Source organism: Pseudophryne corroboree, chromosome 10 (assembly GCF_028390025.1).
Source record: "Pseudophryne corroboree isolate aPseCor3 chromosome 10, aPseCor3.hap2, whole genome shotgun sequence".
NCBI lineage: Eukaryota > Metazoa > Chordata > Amphibia > Anura > Myobatrachidae > Pseudophryne > Pseudophryne corroboree.
In genome coordinates, this window is record NC_086453.1 from 44,139,728 (window position 1) to 44,166,457 (window position 26,730).

Consider the following 26,730-nt stretch of genomic DNA (forward strand, 5'->3'; position numbering starts at 1 on the left):
AGTGTAATGTAGTGCTTGCTGTGTCTACGGGTGTGTGTGTGTGTGTGTAGGTGGAGAATGATGGGAGCAGGTGGTGCAGTGTAACGTAGTTCTTACTGTCAGTACCTGTGTGTAGATGGAGAATGGTGGGAGCAGTTGGTGCGGTGTAATGTAGTGCTCGCAGTGTCTGTACGTGTGTGTGTAGATGGAGAATGGTGGGAGCAGTTGGTGCAGTGTAATGTAGTGCTTGCTGTGTCTACGTGTGTGTGTTGTAGATGGAGAATGGTGGGAGTGGTTGGTGCAGTGTAATGTAGTGCTTGCTGTGTCAGTACCTGTGTGTAGGTAGAGAATGGTGGGAGTGGTTGGTGCAGTGTAACGTAGTGCTCGCTGTGCCTGTGTGTGTAGATGGAGAATGGTGGGAGTGGTTGGCGCAGTGTAACGTAGTGCTTGCTGTGTCTACGTGTGTGTGTGTGTGTGTGTGTGTGTGTAGGTGGAGAATGATGGGAGCAGTTGGTGCAGTGTAACGTAGTTCTTACTGTCAGTACCTGTGTGTGTAGATGGAGAATGGTGGGAGCAGTTGGTGCGGTGTAATGTAGTGCTCGCTGTGTCTGTACTTGTGTGTGTGTGTGTGTGTGTGTGTGTGTGTGTAGATGGAGAATGGTGGGAGCAGTTGGTGCGGTGTAATGTAGTGCTTGCTGTGTCTGTACTTGTGTGTGTGTGTGTGTAGATGGAGAATGGTTGGAGCAGTTGGTGCGGTGTAATGTAGTGCTTGCTGTGTCTACGTGTGTGTGTGTTGTAGATGGAGAATGGTGGGAGTGGTTTGTGCAGTGTAATGTAGTGCTTGCTGTGTCTACGTGTGTGTGTAGGTGGAGAATGATGGGGGCAGTTGGTGCAGTGTAACGTAGTTCTTACTGTCAGTACCTGTGTGTGTAGATGGAGAATGGTGGGAGCAGTTGGTGCGGTGTAATGTAGTGCTCGCTGTGTCTGTACGTGTGTGTGTGTGTAGATGGAGAATGGTGGGAGCAGTTGGTGCGGTGTAATGTAGTGCTTGCTGTGTCTACGTGTGTGTGTTGTAGATGGAGAATGGTGGGAGTGGTTGGTGCAGTGTAATGTAGTGCTTGCTGTGTCTACGTGTGTGTGTTGTAGATGGAGAATGGTGGGAGCAGTTGGTGCGGTGTAATGTAGTGCTTGCTGTGTCTACGTGTGTGTGTTGTAGATGGAGAATGGTGGGAGCGGTTGGTGCAGTGTAACGTAGTTCTTACTGTCAGTACCTATGTGTGTAGATGGAGAATGGTGGGAGCAGTTGGTGCGGTGTAATGTAGTGCTCGCTGTGTGTGTGTGTGTGTGTGTGTGTGTAGATGGAGAATGGTGGGAGCAGTTGGTGCGGTGTAATGTAGTGCTTGCTGTGTCTGTACTGGTGTGTGTATGTAGATGGAGAATGGTGGGAGCAGTTGGTGCAGTGTAATGTAGTGCTTGCTGTGTCTACGTGTGTTGTAGATGGAGAATGATGGGAGCGGTTGGTGCAGTGTAATGTAGTTCTTACTGTCAGTACCTGTGTGTGTAGATGGAGAATGGTGGGAGCAGTTGGTGTGGTGTAATGTAGTGCTCGCTGTGTCTACTTTGTGTGTGTGTAGATGGAGAATGGTGGGAGCAGTTGGTGCAATGTAGTGCTTGCTATGTCTACGTGTGTGGTGTAGATGGAGAATGGTGGGAGCAGTTGGTGCAGAGTAATGTAGTGCTTGCTGTGTCTACGTGTGTGTGTTGTAGATGGAGAATGGTGGGAGTGGTTGGTGCAGTGTAATGTAGTGCTTGCTGTGTCTACGTGTGTGTGTTGTAGATGGAGAATGATGGGAGCGGTTGGTGCAGTGTAATGTAGTTCTTACTGTCAGTACCTGTGTGTGTAGATGGAGAATGGTGGGAGCAGTTGGTGCGGTGTAATGTAGTGCTCGCTGTGTCTGTACGTGTGTGTGTGTGTGTAGATGGAGAATGGTGGGAGCAGTTGGTGCGGTGTAATGTAGTGCTTGCTGTGTCTACGTGTGTGTGTTGTAGATGGAGAATGGTGGGAGTGGTTGGTGCAGTGTAATGTAGTGCTTGCTGTGTCTACGTGTGTGTGTTGTAGATGGAGAATGGTGGTAGTGGTTGGTGCAGTGTAATGTAGTGCTTGCTGTGTCAGTACCTGTGTGTGTAGGTAGAGAATAGTGGGAGTGGTTGGTGCAGTGTAATGTAGTGCTCGCTGTGTCAGTACCTGTGTGTGTAGGTAGAGAATAGTGGGAGTGGTTGGTGCAGTGTAATGTAGTGCTTGCTGTGTCAGTACCTGTGTGTGTAGGTAGAGAATGGTGGGAGTGGTTGGTGCAGTGTAACGTAGTGCTCGCTGTGTCAGTACCTGTGTGTGTAGGTAGAGAATGGTGGGAGTGGTTGGTGCAGTGTAACGTAGTGCTTGCTGTGTCTACGTGTTTGTGTGTGTAGGTGGAGAATGATGGGAGCAGTTGGTGCAGTGTAACGTAGTTCTTACTGTCAGTACCTGTGTGTAGATGGAGAATGGTGGGAGCAGTTGGTGCGGTGTAATGTAGTGCTTGCTGTGTCTACGTGTGTGTGTTGTAGATGGAGAATGGTGGGAGTGGTTGGTGCAGTGTAATGTAGTGCTTGCTGTGCCTGTGTGTGTAGATGGAGAATGGTGGGAGCGGTTGGTGCAGTGTAACGTAGTGCTTGCTGTGTCTACGTGTTTGTGTGTGTAGGTGGAGAATGATGGGAGCAGTTGGTGCAGTGTAACGTAGTTCTTACTGTCAGTACCTGTGTGTGTAGATGGAGAATGGTGGGAGCAGTTGGTGCGGTGTAATGTAGTGCTTGCTGTGTCTACGCGTGTGTGTGTGTGTTGTAGATGGAGAATGGTGGGAGTGGTTGGTGCAGTGTAATGTAGTGCTCGCTGTGTCAGTACCTGTGTGTGTAGGTAGAGAATAGTGGGAGTGGTTGGTGCAGTGTAACGTAGTGCTCGCTGTGTCAGTACCTGTGTGTGTAGGTAGAGAATGGTGGGAGTGGTTGGTGCAGTGTAACGTAGTGCTCACTATGCCTGTGTGTGTAGATGGAGAATGGTGGGAGCAGTTGGTGCGGTGTAATGTAGTGCTTGCTGTGTCTACGTGTGTGTGTGTTGTAGATGGAGAATGGTGGGAGTGGTTGGTGCAGTGTAATGTAGTGCTTGCTGTGTCTACGTGTGTGTGTGTGTGTGTAGGTGGAGAATGATGGGAGCAGTTGGTGCAGTGTAACGTAGTTCTTACTGTCAGTACCTGTGTGTAGATGGAGAATGGTGGGAGCAGTTGGTGCGGTGTAATGTAGTGCTCGCAGTGTCTGTACGTGTGTGTGTAGATGGAGAATGGTGGGAGCAGTTGGTGCAGTGTAATGTAGTGCTTGCTGTGTCTACGTGTGTGTGTTGTAGATGGAGAATGGTGGGAGTGGTTGGTGCAGTGTAATGTAGTGCTTGCTGTGTCAGTACCTGTGTGTAGGTAGAGAATGGTGGGAGTGGTTGGTGCAGTGTAACGTAGTGCTCGCTGTGCCTGTGTGTGTAGATGGAGAATGGTGGGAGTGGTTGGCGCAGTGTAACGTAGTGCTTGCTGTGTCTACGTGTGTGTGTGTGTGTGTGTGTGTGTGTGTGTGTGTGTGTGTAGGTGGAGAATGATGGGAGCAGTTGGTGCAGTGTAACGTAGTTCTTACTGTCAGTACCTGTGTGTGTAGATGGAGAATGGTGGGAGCAGTTGGTGCGGTGTAATGTAGTGCTCGCTGTGTCTGTACTTGTGTGTGTGTGTGTGTGTGTGTGTGTGTAGATGGAGAATGGTGGGAGCAGTTGGTGCGGTGTAATGTAGTGCTTGCTGTGTCTGTACTTGTGTGTGTGTGTGTGTGTGTGTGTGTGTAGATGGAGAATGGTTGGAGCAGTTGGTGCGGTGTAATGTAGTGCTTGCTGTGTCTACGTGTGTGTGTGTTGTAGATGGAGAATGGTGGGAGTGGTTTGTGCAGTGTAATGTAGTGCTTGCTGTGTCTACGTGTGTGTGTAGGTGGAGAATGATGGGAGCAGTTGGTGCAGTGTAACGTAGTTCTTACTGTCAGTACCTGTGTGTGTAGATGGAGAATGGTGGGAGCAGTTGGTGCGGTGTAATGTAGTGCTCGCTGTGTCTGTACGTGTGTGTGTGTGTGTAGATGGAGAATGGTGGGAGCAGTTGGTGCGGTGTAATGTAGTGCTTGCTGTGTCTACGTGTGTGTGTTGTAGATGGAGAATGGTGGGAGTGGTTGGTGCAGTGTAATGTAGTGCTTGCTGTGTCTACGTGTGTGTGTTGTAGATGGAGAATGGTGGGAGTGGTTGGTGCAGTGTAATGTAGTGCTTGCTGTGTCTACGTGTGTGTGTTGTAGATGGAGAATGATGGGAGCGGTTGGTGCAGTGTAACGTAGTTCTTACTGTCAGTACCTATGTGTGTAGATGGAGAATGGTGGGAGCAGTTGGTGCGGTGTAATGTAGTGCTCGCTGTGTGTGTGTGTGTGTGTGTGTAGATGGAGAATGGTGGGAGCAGTTGGTGCGGTGTAATGTAGTGCTTGCTGTGTCTGTACTGGTGTGTGTATGTAGATGGAGAATGGTGGGAGCAGTTGGTGCAGTGTAATGTAGTGCTTGCTGTGTCTACGTGTGTTGTAGATGGAGAATGATGGGAGCGGTTGGTGCAGTGTAATGTAGTTCTTACTGTCAGTACCTGTGTGTGTAGATGGAGAATGGTGGGAGCAGTTGGTGCAGTGTAATGTAGTGCTCGCTGTGTCTACTTTGTGTGTGTGTGTGTGTGTAGATGGAGAATGGTGGGAGCAGTTGGTGCAATGTAGTGCTTGCTATGTCTACGTGTGTGGTGTAGATGGAGAATGGTGGGAGCAGTTGGTGCAGAGTAATGTAGTGCTTGCTGTGTCTACGTGTGTGTGTTGTAGATGGAGAATGGTGGGAGTGGTTGGTGCAGTGTAATGTAGTGCTTGCTGTGTCTACGTGTGTGTGTGTTGTAGATGGAGAATGATGGGAGCGGTTGGTGCAGTGTAATGTAGTTCTTACTGTCAGTACCTGTGTGTGTAGATGGAGAATGGTGGGAGCAGTTGGTGCGGTGTAATGTAGTGCTCGCTGTGTCTGTACGTGTGTGTGTGTGTGTAGATGGAGAATGGTGGGAGCAGTTGGTGCGGTGTAATGTAGTGCTTGCTGTGTCTACGTGTGTGTGTTGTAGATGGAGAATGGTGGGAGTGGTTGGTGCAGTGTAATGTAGTGCTTGCTGTGTCTACGTGTGTGTGTTGTAGATGGAGAATGGTGGTAGTGGTTGGTGCAGTGTAATGTAGTGCTTGCTGTGTCTACGTGTGTGTGTTGTAGATGGAGAATGATGGGAGCGGTTGGTGCAGTGTAATGTAGTGCTTGCTGTGTCTACGTGTGTTGTAGATGGAGAATGATGGGAGCGGTTGGTGCAGTGTAATGTAGTTCTTACTGTCAGTACCTGTGTGTGTAGATGGAGAATGGTGGGAGCAGTTGGTGTGGTGTAATGTAGTGCTCGCTGTGTCTACTTTGTGTGTGTGTGTGTAGATGGAGAATGGTGGGAGCAGTTGGTGCAATGTAGTGCTTGCTATGTCTACGTGTGTGGTGTAGATGGAGAATGGTGGGAGCAGTTGGTGCAGAGTAATGTAGTGCTTGCTGTGTCTACGTGTGTGTGTTGTAGATGGAGAATGGTGGGAGTGGTTGGTGCAGTGTAATGTAGTGCTTGCTGTGTCTACGTGTGTGTGTGTTGTAGATGGAGAATGATGGGAGCGGTTGGTGCAGTGTAATGTAGTTCTTACTGTCAGTACCTGTGTGTGTAGATGGAGAATGGTGGGAGCAGTTGGTGCGGTGTAATGTAGTGCTCGCTGTGTCTGTACGTGTGTGTGTGTGTGTAGATGGAGAATGGTGGGAGCAGTTGGTGCGGTGTAATGTAGTGCTTGCTGTGTCTACGTGTGTGTGTTGTAGATGGAGAATGGTGGGAGTGGTTGGTGCAGTGTAATGTAGTGCTTGCTGTGTCTACGTGTGTGTGTTGTAGATGGAGAATGGTGGTAGTGGTTGGTGCAGTGTAATGTAGTGCTTGCTGTGTCTACGTGTGTGTGTTGTAGATGGAGAATGATGGGAGCGGTTGGTGCAGTGTAACGTAGTTCTTACTGTCAGTACCTATGTGTGTAGATGGAGAATGGTGGGAGCAGTTGGTGCGGTGTAATGTAGTGCTCGCTGTGTGTGTATGTAGATGGAGAATGGTGGGAGCAGTTGGTGCAGTGTAATGTAGTGCTTGCTGTGTCTACGTGTGTTGTAGATGGAGAATGATGGGAGCGGTTGGTGCAGTGTAATGTAGTTCTTACTGTCAGTACCTGTGTGTGTAGATGGAGAATGGTGGGAGCAGTTGGTGTGGTGTAATGTAGTGCTCGCTGTGTCTACTGTGTGTGTGTGTGTGTGTAGATGGAGAATGGTGGGAGCAGTTGGTGCGGTGCAATGTAGTGCTTGCTATGTCTACGTGTGTGGTGTAGATGGAGAATGGTGGGAGCAGTTGGTGCAGAGTAATGTAGTGCTTGCTGTGTCTACGTGTGTGTGTTGTAGATGGAGAATGGTGGGAGTGGTTGGTGCAGTGTAATGTAGTGCTTGCTGTGTCTACGTGTGTGTGTTGTAGATGGAGAATGATGGGAGCGGTTGGTGCAGTGTAATGTAGTTCTTACTGTCAGTACCTGTGTGTGTAGATGGAGAATGGTGGGAGCAGTTGGTGCGGTGTAATGTAGTGCTTGCTGTGTCTACGTGTGTGTGTTGTAGATGGAGAATGGTGGGAGTGGTTGGTGCAGTGTAATGTAGTGCTTGCTGTGTCTACGTGTGTTGTAGATGGAGAATGATGGGAGCGGTTGGTGCAGTGTAATGTAGTTCTTACTGTCAGTACCTGTGTGTGTAGATGGAGAATGGTGGGAGCAGTTGGTGCGGTGTAATGTAGTGCTCGCTGTGTGTGTGTGTGTGTGTGTGTGTGTGTGTAGATGGAGAATGGTGGGAGCAGTTGGTGCGGTGTAATGTAGTGCTCGCTGTGTCTGTACTGGTGTGTGTATGTAGATGGAGAATGGTGGGAGCAGTTGGTGCAGTGTAATGTAGTGCTTGCTGTGTCTACGTGTGTGTGTTGTAGATGGAGAATGGTGGGAGCGGTTGGGGCAGTGTAACGTAGTGCTCGATGTGCCTGTACCTGTGTGTGTGTAGGGGGAGAATGGTGGGAGCAGTTGGTGCTGTGTGTAGATGGGGCATGATGGGAGCGGTTGGTGCAGTGTAACGTAGTGCTTATGGCGTCTATACCTTTTGTGTCTCAGTTTATGCCATCAGGGAGGCAGCGACGAGCAATCTGAAGAAGCTAGTGGAGAAGTTTGGTAAAGACTGGGCTCAGGCCACCATCATCCCGAAGGTTCTCGCCATGTCCAATGACCCCAACTATCTGCATCGAATGACCACATTGTTCTGTATCAATGTAAGTATACTATATCAAATTGTTTTTTTGTTTTTCTTATTGGATTCCAAAGTTAGTTGATTGATCTCCCCTATGTTTAATTATTGACCTTCACCTTTAAAGACAGCTGAACTTTGAATTCATTACCTAGAGGGTCTGATGTAGCACATGTATGTTAAACTGAAGAGCATGTGAGTTACACTTGCTGCAACGTCACTGGTCCTGGCCCTGTATATAAACTCACTAATCTGCTAGTGGGATGCCGGCAGTTGTGTCTGACGCCGCCATCCCGTCACCACTAAGGAGACTGATGCCGAATCGCCAACATCTGGGATGCCGAAGGGGAGTATCTGGGTTGGTGGGGAACTAGGGTTAGGTTCTAGGGGCGGTGGTTGGCCATAGCCGCCACCCCCGTAGGGTAATGGTTAGGGATGGGGGAGGGGGATTAGAAATAATTAACCACCTCTGATCTCGTGCTCTTCAGTCTGGATCTGCACAGTTGGGATGCCGCTGTTGGTTATGTGACCGCCAGACTTTCGTACGTATTCCCTGCTAGCAGCCTTCTGAAAAAATCAGCCGTGAGCCAAAAATCTCAAATAGAGGAAAAACAGAAGGTAGTTTCTAGCGCAACAAATCAAACACATTAAGTCACTGATGGTCCCCAAAGAGTGAATTAGCCCCGTACCAATGGGCAAAAATAAATGGGGCTTATCCTAAGAACTTCTGGGCAGTTCAACTTTTTTCTAATTGGAAGGAACAGCCTTGGCTAGTTTTAGATGTATGCCCAAAGGAGAAGCAAAACAGACGTAGTGTAATATTGTCACAAGCCAACTAATGATAAAAATAGGTAATCCGTGATAACACATTTGCTTATATTAGTGTTGGTCTCAATCACACAAAATGGAATCATACCAAGTGCAGCAAACTTGTATCCAAGTGTAGATAAAGGCAGTCCAAAAATTAGCAGCAGGGTCATTAGCGAGCTAAGAAAAGACCTCATCAGTGAAAATGCCAGATAACCATTCAGTGTAGACGTTGGTCTGTGCGTGCTTCTGTTTGCTGGACTGGCCAAACCTTCACCTTCAATGATTCGTTCTTCCGTGAGGAGAACAAAACTTGTCAAAAGTTTTTGCTTTTTTTTAATTATGTTTGTTCCTTATTTTTAGCATTTGTTTTATATTACAGTACGTCGGTTCTTTCTCCTGTGGGCATACATTTGAAGCCATTTAAGGCTGTTACTTCCCATTAGACAAATGTTGTAGAGTTCCACAGATATTATCAGATGAGCCTGATTCATGTTGATTTGCTTTACTGGTAGTATGTGTGGGAGAGCCATGTCTGCAGCGTTGCCTTTGTGGCTGTTGTGTTGCATATTCAATTATCTCTGGTTTGTACTACACTACTTTTATTGTGATGAGGTTTTATTAGTGTTTACGTGTAGAATTATGGTTTGCGGAATCTGTTTGAATTTGGGACGTGTCTTTAATTTTGGCTGCAGGTTCTGTCAGAGGTCTGCGGACAGGACATCACTACCAAGCACATGTTGCCTACAGTTGTGCGGATGGCAGGCGATGCCGTGGCCAATGTGCGCTTCAATGTGGCAAAGTCTCTGCAGAAGATCGGACCCACCCTGGAGAACAGGTAGGAGTGTGGATGCTCTAGAACTTGGGGAAGGAGACTTGCGCAGTAATCACATTTAGCAGACCGGTTGCTCTATATAGTATCAGTGGAAGGCTGGTCCCTTCTTTTTTCCTGAGCATGTAACTCTTTACAGCAGTGATTCCGAATTCCAGTGCCTAGGGACCACTAACAGTGCATGTTTTCCAGATCTCCTAGTTGATGCCTTTACTGGCTAACACCTCTTAAAAGATCCACAGGTGGTGCTAATGTTACTTATGGTACTAAGGAAATCTGTAAAACAGGCACTGCATGTAGTCCTGAAGGACTGGAGTTGGGAAACTCTATTACAGTATAGGCACAATAATTTAAAAGCTACTTTAACATGTATAAAATAAAACCTACATGCCTATGGTGTATAGTCTGTTTACATTTTTCTTGCCAGAAAAGACTCTCTCAAGTTGCAATATAATTCAAATATATAATATAATTATAATTAAAATATAATCATACAGAATTTGTGTTTAGGGGGTGGGCTTGAAGTAAATTTGAAACACAATGAAGTTACTGGTTTGTTATAGCATTAATACCAGGCAGCACATATGTTGAGGCACTGAGGTCCTGGGTTCAATTTCCACCATGACCTTAACTGTGTTGAGTTTGTATATTCTCTCTGTGCTTGAGTGGGTTTCCTCTGGGTACTCCGGTTTCCTCCCACAATCCAAAAATATACTGGTAGGTTAATTGGCTCCCAACACAAATAAAAAATATTCCTTAGACAAAAATATTAAGTAAGCCTCTAATGTAATGTATGGGAGCAAATGACAATAGACCATTTGCTCCAAAATGCCGGAAAACTGACAAATAGTCGTTCATACAAATTTGTTAAATCAAATGGACGTAGCCAATTTGTCTGACCATTTTTGTCTGCTTTTCAGTGTTTAATAGCAAATTGTCAGTTGTTGTTTGCTCCCATCCATTACCAGATGTTTGTTCCAACCAGCCAGATTTGACATGCTATAGGTGTATGGCCTGCTTTATTCCATACACTGAAGACCTGATTCATCACAATGAAAATGTATTGGTATTAAACTGATTTGGCCCCATATTCATGGAGTGGACCATAAACAAAGTTTCCTAAATGGTATAGAATGCTGTGTGTGCACTATTATCTTATAACATCTTTAAAAACATTTTTTTTTTTAAACATCTTATGTATAAATTGTGATGGATATTTTTCTTTTTCTTTTGGGATGATATAATGTTACTTGGAAGAAATCCCCATTTTATTAGTATAAGCCCATTGAGGTGTGTGGGGCTGACCACTACCACTGTCAGACTATGATCACAGCATTTTGTTATAAGGCAGTTACTATGTTCTATTATTTATTTTTTATTATAATCTCCTATATAATAGCCCTGTGACTGTGTCTGCATTTCTAACGCTGGGCGGAGTCACAGATGTGGGCTAATCAGTGATGGCTGCCAATGAGGAGAAACTCTGCCACACAACTTCTCGGCGCACATGTCCCCAGTCTTCCGACCAAGGTCCGGTGTAGAGGCATCCATCATCCCCCCAGTCCCACGCCGAAGATGTGAGGGCGGGAGGCGACTCTCCGTCTGACGCCGAGCGGCTCCCGCTCCCCGCCTGAGCCTGCCGCCTGTCCCCTGCCGCCTGTCACAGTGCCCTGCACCGCCGACACAGCCCTCCGTTCGGTCCTCACGGTACAGCGGGTCCCCGCTCCGGACATGATCACTGCCTGATGTGCCCAGTGCGGGCCGCTGCATGTCGGACCGCTGGCGGGGGGAGATGTCAGGCAGAGCGGCTCACGTGGCAGCGGGGACACCGCACACTACTGTGCTCCCCGGCTGCCTGGCGGGGGAAAGATGTGCGGGGCGCGATGTGCCTGGCGGGGGGGAGATGTGAGGAGGCAGAGCGGGTCACGCGGCAGCGGGGACACCGCACAGTGCTGTGCTTCGCGGCTGCCTGGCAGGGGGAGATGTGCCTGGCGGGGGGAAGGGGGGGGGGGGGGGGGGGGGGGGGAGATGTGCCTGGCGGGGGAAGGGGGGGGGGAGGAGATGGGGGGAGAGCGGCTCACGCGGGAGCAGGGACACCGCACACTGCTGTGCTCCCCGGCTGCCCGCCACACAGTTGCCCTGACACTGAGCCCGGGTGGCCTGCGGCCCTGTTGATGATGATGATGAGAGATGGGATCCTTGGGGCAGAGAGATTAGCAGTGTAACTGATAGCTGCTAATGATTACCCTCCAACTACCTTGCTGCCAGGTACAGTACCCGCAGTGCATCCACCGTCCGCCGCACCTGATCTGACCCTCCCCCATACGCGGTGCCTCCAGAACTCCTACCCCACCCGCAGCCCCCACTCCCCTGCCCCTCCCACCACCACAGCACCTCCCAACCCCCTACCACAGCCCCCCCCGCATCCACTACCCCTCCATCCACAGACACTCTCCCCCATCCGCTGACATCCCCCACAACCACCCCCAGCGCCTCCTGACGCCCTACCCCACCCCTCAACCGCCCATCCACCACCTGCAACGCCTTCCGACCCTTCCACCATCCCCCACACGACCACCCCTCCCCCACATGTGGCACCTCCAGACCCCCTACACCATCCACGGCCCCCACTCCTCTGCCCCTCCCTCAACCCCAGACCCTCCCAACCACAGCCCCCCCACCCCGCATCCGCCCCCCTCCACCCACAGCCTCTACAGACACCCTCCCCCATCTGCCGTCAACCCCCGCAGCCGCCCCTCCCCCACCCACAGCGCCTCCTCACCCCATACCCCACCTGCAGCGCCCACCCATCCACCACCCGCAGTGCCTTCGGACCCTTCCACCAACCGCCCACCTGCCACTCCACCACACGCCACCCCTCCCCCCACACGCGGCACTTCCGGGCCCTCTACACTACCCACGCCCCCCACTCCCCTGCCCCTCCCTCATCCACAGAACCTCGCAACCGCAGACCCCCCTCCACCCACAGCATCTACAGACACCCTCCCCCACCCCCAGTCATCCCCTGCAACCGCCCCTCCCCCACCCACAGCACCTCCTGACCACCTACCCCACCCGCGGCCCCACTGCACCCACCCCTCAGCCACCCGCAGCGCCTCCGAAATCCCATCCTCCATCTGCCGCACCTGCCCCTCCCCCACACGCGTCTCTTCCGGACCCCCACCCGCGGCACACTCCCCCCTCCCCCACACGCGTCGCTTCGGGACCCCCTACCCCACCCGCAGCGCACTCGCCCCTTCCCCACCTTCAGCACCTCCTGACACCCTGCCCCACTACACCCGCCCCTCCACCACCTGCAGCGCCTCCCGACCCCCTCCCCCATCTGCCGCACCCCCGCACCTGCCCCACCCCCATGCACGTCACTTCCAAACCCCTTACCCCACCCACGGCACACTCGCCCCTTCCCCACCTGCAGCGCCTCTGGAACCCCCTCCCCTATCCGCCAGATCCCCGTACCTGCCCCTTCCCTACCCGCGGCACCCGCCCATCCACCACCTGCAGCGCCTTTCGACACTTCCACCATTCGCCGCACCCCCCTTCCCTCACATACGGCCCCTCCAGAACTCCTACACCAGCCACAGCCCCCACTACCCTCCCTCAACCACAGACCCTCCCAACCACAGCGACCCCCCCCCCCCGCATCCGCCCCCCGTCCACCCACAGCCTCTACAGTCACCCTCTCCCATCCGCAGTCAACCCCCAAAACCGCCCCTCCCTCACCCGCAGCACATCCTGACCCCCTACCCCACCCACTTCACCTGCCCCTCAACCACCCGCACCGCAACCGGACACCCTCCCCCATCTGCCGCACCTGCCCTTCAGCCACGCGCATCGCTTCCGGACCCCCTACTCCACCCGCAGTGCACTCGCCCCTTCCCGACCCGCAGCACCTCCTGACCCCCTACCCCACCCGCGTGGCCCCACTGCACCTGCCTCTCCACCACCCGCTGCGCCTCCCCACCCCCTCCCCCATCTGCTGCTCCCCCACACCTGCCCCTCCCTCACGCGCTTCGCTTCCGGACCCCCTACCCCACCCGTGGCGCACGCCCCCATTCCCCACCTGCAGCGCCTCCGGAACCCCCTCCCCTACCCGCGACACCCCCGCCCCCAATACCGCTTCCGGATCCCACTCCCCCGCACATCCCCACCCGCAGTGCCTCCCGACCCCCCTCCCCCACCTTCGGTCCCCCCCACACCCGCTGCATTCTGTACAGTGTGCCTTGCAGGCGCTGTTCACACCGTCGCAAGGGGCTACGCCCCTTCACCATCCGACGCCCTTTCATTGTGCAATATTTAACCACTCACAAAACTAGGAATGCAGGTAATACTGCATATAATACATATATTGAACGGCGTACAGGGGTTAAGGGGGCATAGCCCCTTACGACGGTGTGAAGAGCGCCCGTAGGGCGCGATGAAGCACCTAGTTTTTTATATGTTCACAATAATACAGCATTTTTTTAGTATTTCAATGGGAGTGCATAGTGTTTGTTTTACATTCAGCACAATCATGTACTCCTATTTTGTTTTCTATATAATAAGAGCAGACATGATTTGAGCTGTTTTGACACTATGTAACGAGATTAATAGTACTACAAAGCTGGAAGCCGACCATGGCTAATATAGTTGGATGAGTCACTTTGGAGTAACTGATACAGTGACACGTTTTAAATCGTAGGTGTCTATGTACTAAGTCGTGGAGAGATAAAGTACCAACCAATCTACTCCTAACTGTCATTTTTCAAGCACAGCCTGTAACATGGCAGTTAGGTGGCGAATGGCTGGGACCTTCTCTCTCTCCAAGGCTAAAGGTGCATACACACTTGCCGAAAAAAATGAGCAACGTTGCTCATTTAGCGCCCCCCCCCCCCCCCCCCCAGCGACGTCGCTCATCTCCCCATCCCACTGAGTGACGTCGCTCATCTCTCCCCCCCCCCCCCCCCCCCCCCCTTTCCTGAGGGGCGTCACCCACACACACACTCACATACGTCATTATCTCAGTAGCGGATCCAAAAATGTTGGATTTTGGAGAAGGGATACTCACCCTGTAATATGAATGGACAGATATGCAGAGAGGAAATCTATGTTCACTAATTGCGATTAATAGACCCCATCTTCTAAAAGTATTATCCTCTATCTAATGCAGGACACGTTCTATGACTTTATACCACGGGTAGCTGTCTGAAACATTGGCGTCTAGTTTCTGTTTAATATGTGTCTCTAGAAGTTAGAGCAGTTAGCGGTAATTGGATTAAAGTTTTGGCTGCGGTATGATGGAAGTGAACCTGCCCTCACCTCCGCAGGAAGAATTCCTGCTCCCTAGCTAGATGGAGCAGGGACTGAATTCATAACAGAAGCTTCCAATCCCTAAACTTTCTATCTACTTACTGAACTTGACATATTTTATTTTATACACCTCCCGGACTCTACATCAAGAGACTTCCCTGCTTTGAAGCAGGCTACATTATAAAGCCTCAGGCTATGCAAGAATCCCTAGGGTACAACAGTAACTGAGACATTGTGCAGTTTAGCCCTGCATCCCCGGGAGATGGACCCTTCACGGAATACATTTCAGCATTCCTAAATACATGTTCAGTTATATGTTCTAAACTGAGAGAAATTGTCTTTTTATTTTCTTTATTTAAAATGATCACAGCTCACAAAAATCACTTTTATATACTGTAAAAATGTCATACGGATGACATTGTATGTATATAATTAATGTACCTTTGTGTCATATAGGGCAGATTAAGTTACAGTTGCGTTTTGTCTCACCACGTCCTCTGATCACGTGTAGTAGTTTCACATACCGACGTAGCATATTTGAATGATGTTTTTAATAAGCGTTCATAATTGTATCAGAATTCAGCATTCATATTTTATATTTCTGCAGTGGGGTACATTGTGTTCCACAGGGATTACATGGGGTGTAGAGATGGATCTTGATCCAGAGGCACCAACAGGCTAAAGCTTTAGACTGTCCCAGGTTGAATGGCGGGGCCTCCTCTATATAACCCCGCCTCCAGGCTGGCGTGGACACTGTGGCCATGCAGGGACCCCACTATATCCACCAGGGCAGGGGAGCACAGGTCTGATAACAATTATTCATTTTTAATAAGGCTCTATAGTACCCGGTGGTGAGGACCAGTATAGAGGATAAGGCGCTTGACCTGTAGCCCCTCCCCCAGCTCCGGGTGCCATCTACTGCTGGTGTTCCCGCCCTGGAGCTGCCTCATACTCTCCCTCACTCCCTGACTGAGACTTTGGGCGCTGTCTTATCACAGTAGCTGTGACTGGTCTCCAGGACTGCAGGGCGAGGTCTCCTCTGCAAATCCGCCTGATTTATCAGCGCTGTGATTCTACATACACTTAAGTATTCTACATGTCATTTTAAGACAGCGCTAGTTAAGAGCAAGTGTAACTACACCAGAATATATTGTACGAGTACTGATATACACATCCAGTCTCAGACCGTGCATTGTTTAGAGATAGATATAGATATAGAGATATATATATATATCTATATCTATCACTCCAATGGCGGCACTCCGGACTAGTACAAATTACTCAGAGACAGTAGTATGTAGCAACGTTTCAGCGCTCTGCGGCGCTTTTATCAAGCCATATAACACATATAAAGTAAAGCATTTTTATACATACCGCCACCAACACCCGTGATCCTCGCTGTCCCCTCTGTTCCGGTCATCGCTGACCTCACAGGAAGTGACGACGGGTCTCCCTGACAACCACATAAACAAAACCAAAACACACCGCCGTGCAGTGCCTACGTGAAAAATAAAATAAAAATGAATCTAAAAACAATCGAATACAAGAGTTTGTGACCAAAGTCACCATAGCATAAAATACAACTGTAATTTTATCAAAATTCATGCTCCATACTAATGCCAGGTTTAATGCCCCCGGCTGAATATTTAAATTATATTTAAGACTATACCAAAGCATAAACAATAACTTTCCAATTTAATCTGCTCAACATCCTACATGATTGGTTGTAATTACGCATAAAATATGTTGCATTTAATAACTATAACCTCCTTAGAGGTATTAAGATGTTTACTGAATGAAAACCTGCATCCCCAAATTCTCATTCAAGCCTCGTGGGGCTAACGTATCTAGACGCATAATCCATTCACATTCCCTCTGCAATAAACGGGCCGATCTATCACCACCCCTTATTAATGGGGGTATGTGGTCAATAATCCGATAACGTAAGGCGGACAGGTTATGTCTAGCCTCACAAAAATGTCGGGCAACCGGTTGTATGCTGGTGCCTGTATTAATGGCTGCACAGATGGCTGTGCGGTGTTGGGCCATACGTTCACGGAATGTTACTTCAGTTTTACCAATATACATCATTGAGCAAGGACAAATTATGATGTATACCACAAACCGACTTGTACAAGTTAGTCGATGTCTGATGGTGTACTTAACACCTGTATGAGGGTGATTAAACGTGGATCCTGTCAATAGATAACCGCATGTGGTGCAATTAGGGCATTTAAAACATCCGTTTTTCGGTTTACCCAAGTTGGAAACATCATTATGTACCAAATAATCTCTTAAGTTCTTTCCTCTTTTATAACAAGTCATTAATGATTTGTGATTTAATGCCACCAAATCTTTATCTGTTTCTATAATTGGCCATAATTCATTAGCCTTCTTTTTAATGTAGGGGCTTAAATGTGTATATTTATTACACCATATGTGTCGGTTGGAATTAGTCTTGTCCCTGCGTGATTTAAATAGCTCTTCAGAAGGGACTGCTAGTGCTTTAGTTCTTGCCTTAGCCAGGACTGTTGCACTGTATCCTCTATCTAAGAATTTTTTTACCATCACATCTACTTGTTGAACGCCTACTTCCCTGTTTCTGGAGATCCGCAGTGCTCTCAAGAACTGGGAATAAGGTAGTGCGTTCTTCAATGGTTCAGGATGTGCACTACTGGCATGAAGTAGATTGTTCCTATCTGTAGGTTTTACAAACAGGGAAGGCCACAATCTACCATTCTCCTTAACCAGGGCAACATCCAAAAAATTAACAGTGTTGGTATCCATGGTAAAAGTAAATTTAGCAGGACAATCACTCTCATTGTGGTCAGCCATCAGCACCTCAAACTCAATTTTTGTGCCTCCCCATACAATTAGAAGGTCATCTATAAACCTAAAATAGGCCAGTATTTTACTCGCGGTGGACCTATTGGTAAAGAATAAATCTTGTTCAATTTGAAACATGTATGAATTTGCGTAAGATGGGGCCACATTGGACCCCATCGCACATCCAGATGTTTGAAGGTATATGGCATTATCATAACAAAAATAATTACGTGTTAACACCAATTCCAGAAGTTGTAGAAAAAATTCTACAGGTGGTCCCTTGTATAGTGGGTTTCCAGTGAGTAATGATCTAGTTGCCTGCATACCTGCACCATGAGGGATGCAGGTATACAGGCTACATACATCAACCGAACACAGGTAACAACTATCAGGTAAATCTACAAGATTTTTTAGTGACAACAATAGACTATTTGTGTCTTTAAGGTAGGAGGATTTCGCCTGTACACATGGTTGCATGAGGGTGTCCAAATATGTTGAAATAGGTTGGTATAAAGAGCCTCTTGCCGAAATAATCGGACGCCCCGGGTCAGGGAGACCCGTCGTCACTTCCTGTGAGGTCAGCGATGACCGGAACAGAGGGGACAGCGAGGATCACGGGTGTTGGTGGCGGTATGTATAAAAATGCTTTACTTTATATGTGTTATATGGCTTGATAAAAGCGCCGCAGAGCGCTGAAACGTTGCTACATACTACTGTCTCTGAGTAATTTGTACTAGTCCGGAGTGCCGCCATTGGAGTGATATACGTGAATACACTTAGCCTGGAGGTCTACGTGTTGGAGGGCACCCGGCAAAGCAATTCTGATTCACCTGGGGAGTGCCGGAGCTGGGAGCAATATATATATATATATATATATATATATATATATATATATATATATATATATATATATATATATATATATATATAATTATAAATAGATGGATAGATCTCAGATAGATAGATAGATCGATCTCGATAGATAGATCGATCTCGATAGATAGATCGATCTCGATAGATAGATCGATCTCGATAGATAGATCGATCTCGATAGATAGATCGATCTCGATAGATAGATCGATCTCGATAGATAGATCGATCTCGATAGATAGATCGATCTCGATAGATAGATCGATCTCGATAGATAGATCGATCTCGATAGATAGATCGATCTCGATAGATAGATCGATCTCGATAGATAGATCGATCTCGATAGATAGATCGATCTCGATAGATAGATAGATATCCAATGCAGTTTTATTGTCTGACTACAATAATTAACTGCATTGTCGCTGTGACTGTGTGTGCCTGTATCTGCTGTGTGGTTTTCACTTTCAGTGTATCACAAGCTATAGCTAGCACTGCGTTCTGTACACTAGGGGACTAGGTGCGTCGGGGTCTATTATATAGTGCTGCGCCGTATTTACAGTTAAGTATATTTTACTGTGTATTTCAGTCACCTCATACTGCGTTATTCTCTGCTTGTGTTTTGCTTTTTCTGACACATAAATAGGGGATTTATGTGCAGGTATTATGTGTCTGGCTATATCGTACGGTTACGCTCTAAGGTTACATTCCTTATGTCTACCACAAAGGAAAGGAAATCCGTGGATGCTCCTGCAGCGCATGCACCAAGGATTTGCAGGAGGGGGAAGTTTTGAAGGACGGTCTGTGTAATATGTGCCATACATCTCCCAGTCAGCATTGGGCGGCGTTCTCAAATATGCTTAATACACTTGTGACACTCCTTACGCCCCCTATGTCACCTCCTGTACCATTGCAGCCACATATTGTCCCTATGGTAAATCCGCCCTGGGCGGATACTGTCTACCCAGATACAACTATTGTATCAATCTTTGGTTAGACAAAAACCTACCCCATGTCCCTCTGTGGTCAACGGGTCATCTAAGCGGGCCGCTTCCTGCTCACAATCCACTAATCTCAGATGATACTTCTGATGAGGATGGGGAGTATACCGATACAGTCGCTTCTGATGAGGAAACAACGCATGTTGATGTTCCTGACCTAGTGGAGGCTATTAAGCTGATCCTACAAATCGTTGTAGATCCCACTACTGCGTATAAGAAACTTGATAAACTTAAACGTCAGAAGGTAACTAAAGCAGTCTTACAACATTCTGACCATTTGGTAGACCTACATCAGGAACCCCGGTCTTCTCCAGGTACAAAATTCTCCCTGTCTAAAAAGATGCTAGCTCGTTATCCTCTGTCCGCTGAGTTGTGTAACAAGTGGGAAAATCCACCGCCGGTTGATTCCCATGTCACCAGTCTTGTGGTGTCATCTACAAGTGTGTGGAGGGATGCCTGAAGTCTATTTACTACCTTACAGGTGCTGTACATAATCCCACTAAAGCAGCCTCCTAGGCTGCAAAAGGAATTGAAGCAAGGGTACAGGCTATAGAGGAAGAGCTGCCTCAGAATATATTGAACAATGCCAGACAATAGCGGTCTCATATTGCCAATGCCTCCCACTATATTCAGGAGGCGTCCTCTGAGGCAGGTATAATGGCAGCCAAGGTGTCAACTACGTCCATCCTGCCTCGCCAAATTGTGTGGTTGAGGTCATGGAAGGTGGACCTGGACTCTAAGAAGACCTTGGAGGTGCTCCCTTTTAATTGAGACATCCTATTTGGGGAGGATATGAATAAGATTGTAACTGACTCAGCGGCTTCTAAGACTGCGTTTCTCCCAAATACTAATCCTTCTGCACAGGAGGCATAGAGAGTACCACTTTTCATTCCTTTCGACTTCAAGGGAAAGCAGAAGGTCAGGCATACCTGAGACGAGCTTGTGCTCCCAAAATAATCCTGGGCTGCCAGTCGGCCTGCTTCCAAACAAGAAAAGCCTGCTGCATGATAGGGCGGGCCTCCCCCTGGGGGATCCCGGGGTGAGAGGCCGACTTCTGCAATTCACCCAAGTCTGGTTAAAGACCACGTCGGACGCATGGGTGCAAGCAGTCATCTCTCACGGGTATGCAGTCTTTCAAGAGACGTCCCCCTCGCCATTTCTGAACGACTTATCCCTTCGGGTCCGTTAAAGGCACAAGCTCTACACCTGGTTGTGCGTTCCCTCCTGGATACAGGAGTGGTAGTGCCGGTTCGCCTGTCCCAGAGAGGCGGAGGATACTGCTCGACCCTGTTTCTAGTCCCGAAACCCAATGGGTCTTTCCGGCCTATATTCAACCTCAAATCACTGAACAAATTTGTGACTGTCCAAGTTCCGTATGGAAACGCTGCGCTTGATTGTACTGGCCATGGAACCCGGAGATTATATGGTATCCCTGGATATACAAGATGCCTATCTGCATATACCTGTTGCCATATCGCGTCAGCAATATCTGCGGTCTGCTATTGGCAACCTTCATTATCCGTTCCAGGCTCTGCTGTTTGGATTGGCCATGGCCCCTCGGATCTTCACTAAGGTTATGGCCGTGATGACGGCTCATCAGGTAATCGGGGTCCTGCCGTATCTGGACGACTTGCTGATCCTGGACAACTCCCAAGATGTTGTCCTCAGTCATCTACAACTGACTGTAAACTTCCTACAATCCCACGGGTGGCTAGTTAACTGGAAGAAGTCCTCGCTGGTTCCTGCTCGGAGCATGGTGCACCGGGTGTGGTTCATCAAATCGACAGTGTCTAGGTCGACAATGTTTAGGTCGACCACTATAGGTCGACAGTCACTAGGTCGACATGGATGGAAGGTCGACAGGGTTTCTAGGTCGACATGTGCCAGGTCGACATGAGGATTTTTTTTTTTTTGTGTGTAGTTTTCTTCGTAGAGTGACCGGGATCCCAAATTAGTGCACCGCGTCCCCTCGCATGGCTCGCTTCGGTCGCCATGCTTCGGGCATGGTTCCTTTGCTCCGCTACCGCTTCGCTCGGCACACTTTACCGTTCCAATCGTAGTCCACGTGGATCGTTAAGTATGAAAAAATAAAAAAATAAAAACAACTCATGTCGACCTTTAGACCTGTCGACCTAGCACATGTCGACCTAGAAACCCTGTCGACCTTCCATTCATGTCGACCTAGTGACTGTCGACCTATAGTGGTCGACCTAAACATTGTCGACCTAGACACTGTCGATCTTCAGACCGGATCCCGGTGCACCTGGGGGCACTGCTGGACACACACAGCCAACGACTGTTTGTCTCCAGAGAAAGTCCTGAAACTTCAGGACAGGATCTGATACTTCCTCTCTCGCCCAAGAGTGTCGATACACTCGGCGATGCAAGTACTAGGCCTCATGGTGTCTGCTTTCGACGTGGTAGAGTACGCTTAATTTCATTCCCGCCCTCTACAGAGGTTAATCCTTTCCAAGTGGGATGGCCTGCCTCATCGGATCAGGTCTCAAATGTTCTCCTGGACTCCGTAGGTTCGCCTGTCACTGAACTGGTGACAAACAGTTGAGCAGGGTCCGTCCCTTCTGGATCCCCAACTGGGTCCTACTGACTACGGATGCCAGTCTGAGGGGTTGGGCCATGGTGCTGGAGCAACACTCTCCAGGGTTGGTGGACCAAGGAGGAATCTCTCCTTCCGATAAACATTCTGGAATTCCGGGCAGTATTCAATGCTTTGACTTTTGCCCTGCCTCTATACTTGAACAGGCCTGTTCTGTATCAATCAGACAACGCCACCACGGTGGTGTACATAAACCATCAAGGCGGCACCCGAAGCCGCATGGCAATGATGGAAGTGTCAAAAATCCTTTGTTGGTCGGAATGCCATCTGCCTGCAATATGGGCACTGTTCATTCCGGTATTCCTCAACTAGGAAGCGGATTTCCTCAGTCGTCCTTATGTACATGCCGGAGAGTGGAGTCTTCATCAGGAAGTCTTTCAACTCCTAGTGGACAAGTGGGGTCTACAAGATGTAGACCTGATGGCGTCACGACCCAATCACAAAGTTCCAGTCTTCGGATCAAGAACAAGGGATCCTCGAGCAGCTTTCGTGGACGCACTGGCAATTCCATGGAACTTCCGGCTGTCCTACGTGTTCCCTCCGATGTCTCTCCTGCCCAGGGTTCTACGGAAGTTCAAGCAAGAAGGAGGAATACTACTTGTAGTCGATCCAGCGTGGCCCAGACGGCATCGATACAGCGTCCTCTTCTACTTCCTCAACGCCCAGACCTCCTCGTTCAGGGCCCTTGTGTCTTCCCGGACCTGGCCAGACTGGCTTTGACGGCGTGGCTCTTGAAGCTTCACTCCTGAGGGCCAAAGGATTCTCCGAGGCAGTTATTCAAACTATGCTAAAGGCCCACAAACCGGCTTCTTCATGGATTTATCGGGTCTGGAATTCTTACTTCACCTGGTCTGCTGTTAAGAATTACGATGCTTACAAGTTTAGGACTTCGTCTGACCTCCTTCAAGGATCACATATCTGCCTTTTTCTGTGTGGTTTCAGAGAAAACTTGCATCTATATCTGACGTTCATACGTGCACTCAGGGCGTACTGTGGATTCAGCCTCCCTATGTCCCTCCTGTGTCTCCATGGGATTTGTCAGTTGTCCTGAATACCCTTCAGGAGTCTCCATTTGAACCTCTTGAGTTCGTGGACCTTAAATGGCTCATAGCCAAGGTCCTTTTCTTATTGGCTATTGCCTCTGCCAGAAGGGTATTGGACTTAAGCGCTTTGTCCTGTCGTCCACCCTTTTTGATTTTTCATTGTGACTGTGCAGTTCTCCAAACTCGTCCCGGTTATTTGCCTAAAGTGGTGTCATCTTTTCACCTTAACCAAGAGATTGTGGTTCCTGCCTTCATCTCTTCTGACTTGTCCTCCAAAGAGCGGTCTTTGGATGTGGTAAGGGCTTTCCGTGTTTATGTGGAGAGGACTGCCTCTATTAGGAGGTCAGATACCCTCTTTGTACTTTTTGGTTTCCACAAACGTGGCTGGCCTGCGAATAAGCAGACCTTGGCCAGATGGATTAGAATGGTGATTGCACAAGCTTATGCGCAGGCTGGGCTCCCGGCTCCTGCTGCTATTAAGGCTCATTCTACTCGGTCTGTTGGATCTTCTTGGGCGGCCCAACGTGGCGCATCCGCAGAACAATTGTGCAAGGCGGCTACATGGTCCTCAGTGAACACGTTCATTAGGTTCTTTGCCAGTGATACTTCCGCCTCCCAGGATGCTTCCTTTGGGTTCTTATACCCGCTAAGGTGCATCCCCTCCCTTGAGGAACTGCTTTAGGACTTCCCCAATGTATTCCCTGTGGTACACAGTGTACCCCGCTGCAGAAAAGGAGATTTATGGTAGACTTACCATGGTTAAATCTTTCTGCGAGGTACACTGGGTTCCACAGGGCGCCCACCCTGACGCACTTAGCTTCTTTTGTATTTGCATGGCATTCTTTTGGTTTGTATGGCATTAGCCGCTAATCCCTTCTCCTGTCGTGAGAACGTGGTTCTATGTGACTAACATCTGCCTCCTTTTACCTGCTTCTGCATTGGACTGGTTAACTAAAACTGAGCTCACGGTGCCTGGAGGCGGGGTTTTATAGAGGAGGCCCTGCAATGCATCCTGGGACAGTCTAAAGCTTTAGCCTGTTTGTGCCTTTGGAACAAGATCCATCTCTGCACCCAATGTATTCCCTGTGGAACCCAGTGTACCATGCAGAAAGAGATTTAACCATGGGAAGTCTACCATAAATCTCCTTACTGTAATCGCGAATCTACCCCAGTATGGTGTAACATTTGCATTGTGTTGTCATCTGCCACATCAAAATAGAATTACATTTCATTGATTCACATAGCAACCCCCTGTTCGTGTTTTAGCGAGAGGTACAGAACAGCTAAATCTGTCGGAGAAACTGGGTGGTCACAATATAATTCTCAAAAAAAGAGTATCATAGTGCATGTGTGTTTATAAGGGGCTGGTTACATCAGGACGTTGGTCTTGGCGTGTTTAAATGTGGCACACAACCACCAGTTACATCCTATTGCCCCAGGCAACATCCACAGGAACAATGAATGGTTCACCTCACTGCCCCAAATGAAAACAAGGACTTTGTAACCACTGTGGAGAAGATGTGTTGCTGCTCATAACTCAAGCTATGTCTGCTCCTAAATGTGGCATTTATATACTGGATACTGCTTTAATGTTGGTTTACAGGGAAAAGCAAGAGTAACTGTTCTTTATATATGTGTAATGTAAGGATGCTACTCCAAATACTGATTGAGATATTTATAGCAAGATAAGTGTCAGTCCTAATGTGCACAGTGCTGGAACGCCTAGAGGAAAACATATCTCTGTGAGGATTATCTCAAATTACCGTCTTCCTTCTATTTAAAGTAGCTAAAAGCTGCTTTGATCTCTCGTTTTTAGTACCTTGATGAATGATGTGAAACCAGTCCTGGAGAAGCTAACTCAAGACCAAGATGTTGATGTGAAATACTTTGCACAAGAAGCACTTACAGGTATGTACTGTAATAGTGGCTGGGAGCCGGTGCTGGTTGTGACATTTTTCTTTGTTTAAATTTCATTAAAGAATCTTTGCATGCAAGCCCTCCCAGGCAGGGCCCTCCTTCCTTACACTTGTCCCGAGCACTGTCCAGTAATCCTTGTCTACAAGTCTTTCATTGTCTCGTGCCATACCTCCAATTGGTACTGAACTGCCTTCCCCTTCCTGCAGCTCGCACCCACATGTCTGTCGAGATACAATGAGTGACCCACCCCCGCCTCCATTAGATACTGGTGATGCTGGGATGGCTTATCCTATGGGATCTGCTTGGCTTTGATGAACCTGGCTATGAATGAAACCCCAGCCCCCCCCTCCGCCATCCTTCCCTAAGGTGATGGTATACCCTAGACTCAATACATCAGCATACCAGGAACTTCCTCACTGAGGGTGGTAGAAGTAATTCAGTCTTTGGCACTACTAGTCTACGATTAGAAAGTTCCGCGGGCTACTCTGTGATTGTAAGTTGTCTTAGGGCACACAGCTTTTAGCTATTGCGGTGGAAAAGTCTTGTACAACTTGTGCTTGCTTATTTTTTTTTTATCTTCAAGTGTGCGAGAGTGATTACACTGTGTTCCTTTTTCTCCTAGTGCTGGCTCTGGCATGAGAATACCAATTTTCAGAAGCCCGCGGTGCCACCGCTACCACTAGGGCAACACTCTTCCCTGCACGACTCCAACTATCGTTTGTGCTTCTGGCTCTACACCGTAACGAACCCTTGGTTCAGTCCTGCTCAGTGGTGTCGTCTTCTCTCCCACAGCCTCCTGGATCTCTGCTACCTTCCTATAGCCCTCATCATCATTACTCAACAACAAATTATCGGCTGTGACTTTCAACCCTAATATGCTATTTCATTGTTCTGATGGATACCGAACGGGGATCGTTTGTTCATATGGGTGCTTTGTTTTTATGACTCGGAATAAACCAATTATATTGGGGAAGGAAATTTGGCGGCTTTTTTTATTTTTGTGAAATATCTTTCAGGCCTGTGTTTTTTATTCCTATACAATTCTGTTTAAATGTTTGGTAATGGTTGGGCAATCCTCTATCAGTCCACCTGGGGCTGTGCTCCTAGGTACTGTAACTCTCTATCAGAGTGTTGCGTGAGGGGCTGACAAAGGATTGCCACACTCGTGCAATTTCGTGGCGCCACCTTCACTCACTACGTTTGGAATCCGCTGGAATTTTAAAACACTACATTTCCATATTGTAATTGTGTACGCGCTACTCTGATTCTGTCTGGAAAAGTATAGTATATTGCTTTTCTTTATACAATCAACAACTTCACCTATAGCTACAAGCTTTTTTGTTTTCGATACCTTCAAAAATGTCATAAGTTTGGTAAGATACGTGAGTATATACAGAAATTGCCATTTACTAGTGTTATAAACTGCACCATTGAACTATTTGAAGTGTAACAGGCTATTCATCACCCAAGCTGCCTTGGTTGTAAAATAAAAAAAATACATTTTAAATTCCTATATATTGTGTGGAATGCAATGAAAACACATTTTCTGTGTATTCTATAGAGCAAGTACTGCTTACCGTAATACGGACAAAGATTATGGAGACCAGATCCACGTGCGATACAACAGTGAAACCAGATGAATGATCGCTATTAACCACGATGGATGCTATTCTGGTTACCTGGTCTCCTGAGCACAGTGTAAAGTGGTCTGTTCTATGGCATGGTAGTAATGTGCATGTTATTGTAATGTGACCTGGCACAATGCAGTGTCGCTGGCTCCATATCTAGGTAATTGCGATGTGGCTTGAGGTTAGCGGCGCAGGAGTTGCATGGTTGCTTCAGCTGTAGAACATTGAGTCTTGAGATGTTTCTACCTGCTGTTTGGAAGAGGGATTAGGCCCGAAAGCATCATTTCTCTATCGTCCTAGTGGATGCTGGGGTTCCTGAAAGGACCATGGGGGATAGCGGCTCCGCAGGAGACAGGGCACAAAAAGTAAAGCTTTAGGATCAGGTGGTGTGCACTGGCTCCTCCCCCTATGACCCTCCTCCAAGCC

The 26,730-nt window shown here is 48.3% G+C and overlaps 1 protein-coding gene across 1 annotated transcript in view; it reads left to right on the forward strand.

Annotated features, from left to right (window-relative positions):
• Nucleotides 1-26,189, forward strand: part of PPP2R1A (protein phosphatase 2 scaffold subunit Aalpha) — a 79,031-nt gene extending 52,842 nt beyond the window's left edge. Inside the window, exons 12-15 of the mRNA XM_063942330.1 lie at nucleotides 7,333-7,487; nucleotides 8,965-9,107; nucleotides 24,576-24,667; nucleotides 25,299-26,189. Of these exons, the coding sequence (XP_063798400.1) occupies nucleotides 7,333-7,487; nucleotides 8,965-9,107; nucleotides 24,576-24,667; nucleotides 25,299-25,315 (407 nt within the window). The 3' untranslated portion in view covers nucleotides 25,316-26,189. The remainder of the gene's footprint in view (nucleotides 1-7,332; nucleotides 7,488-8,964; nucleotides 9,108-24,575; nucleotides 24,668-25,298) is intronic.
• Nucleotides 26,190-26,730: the final 541 nt, after the last annotated feature.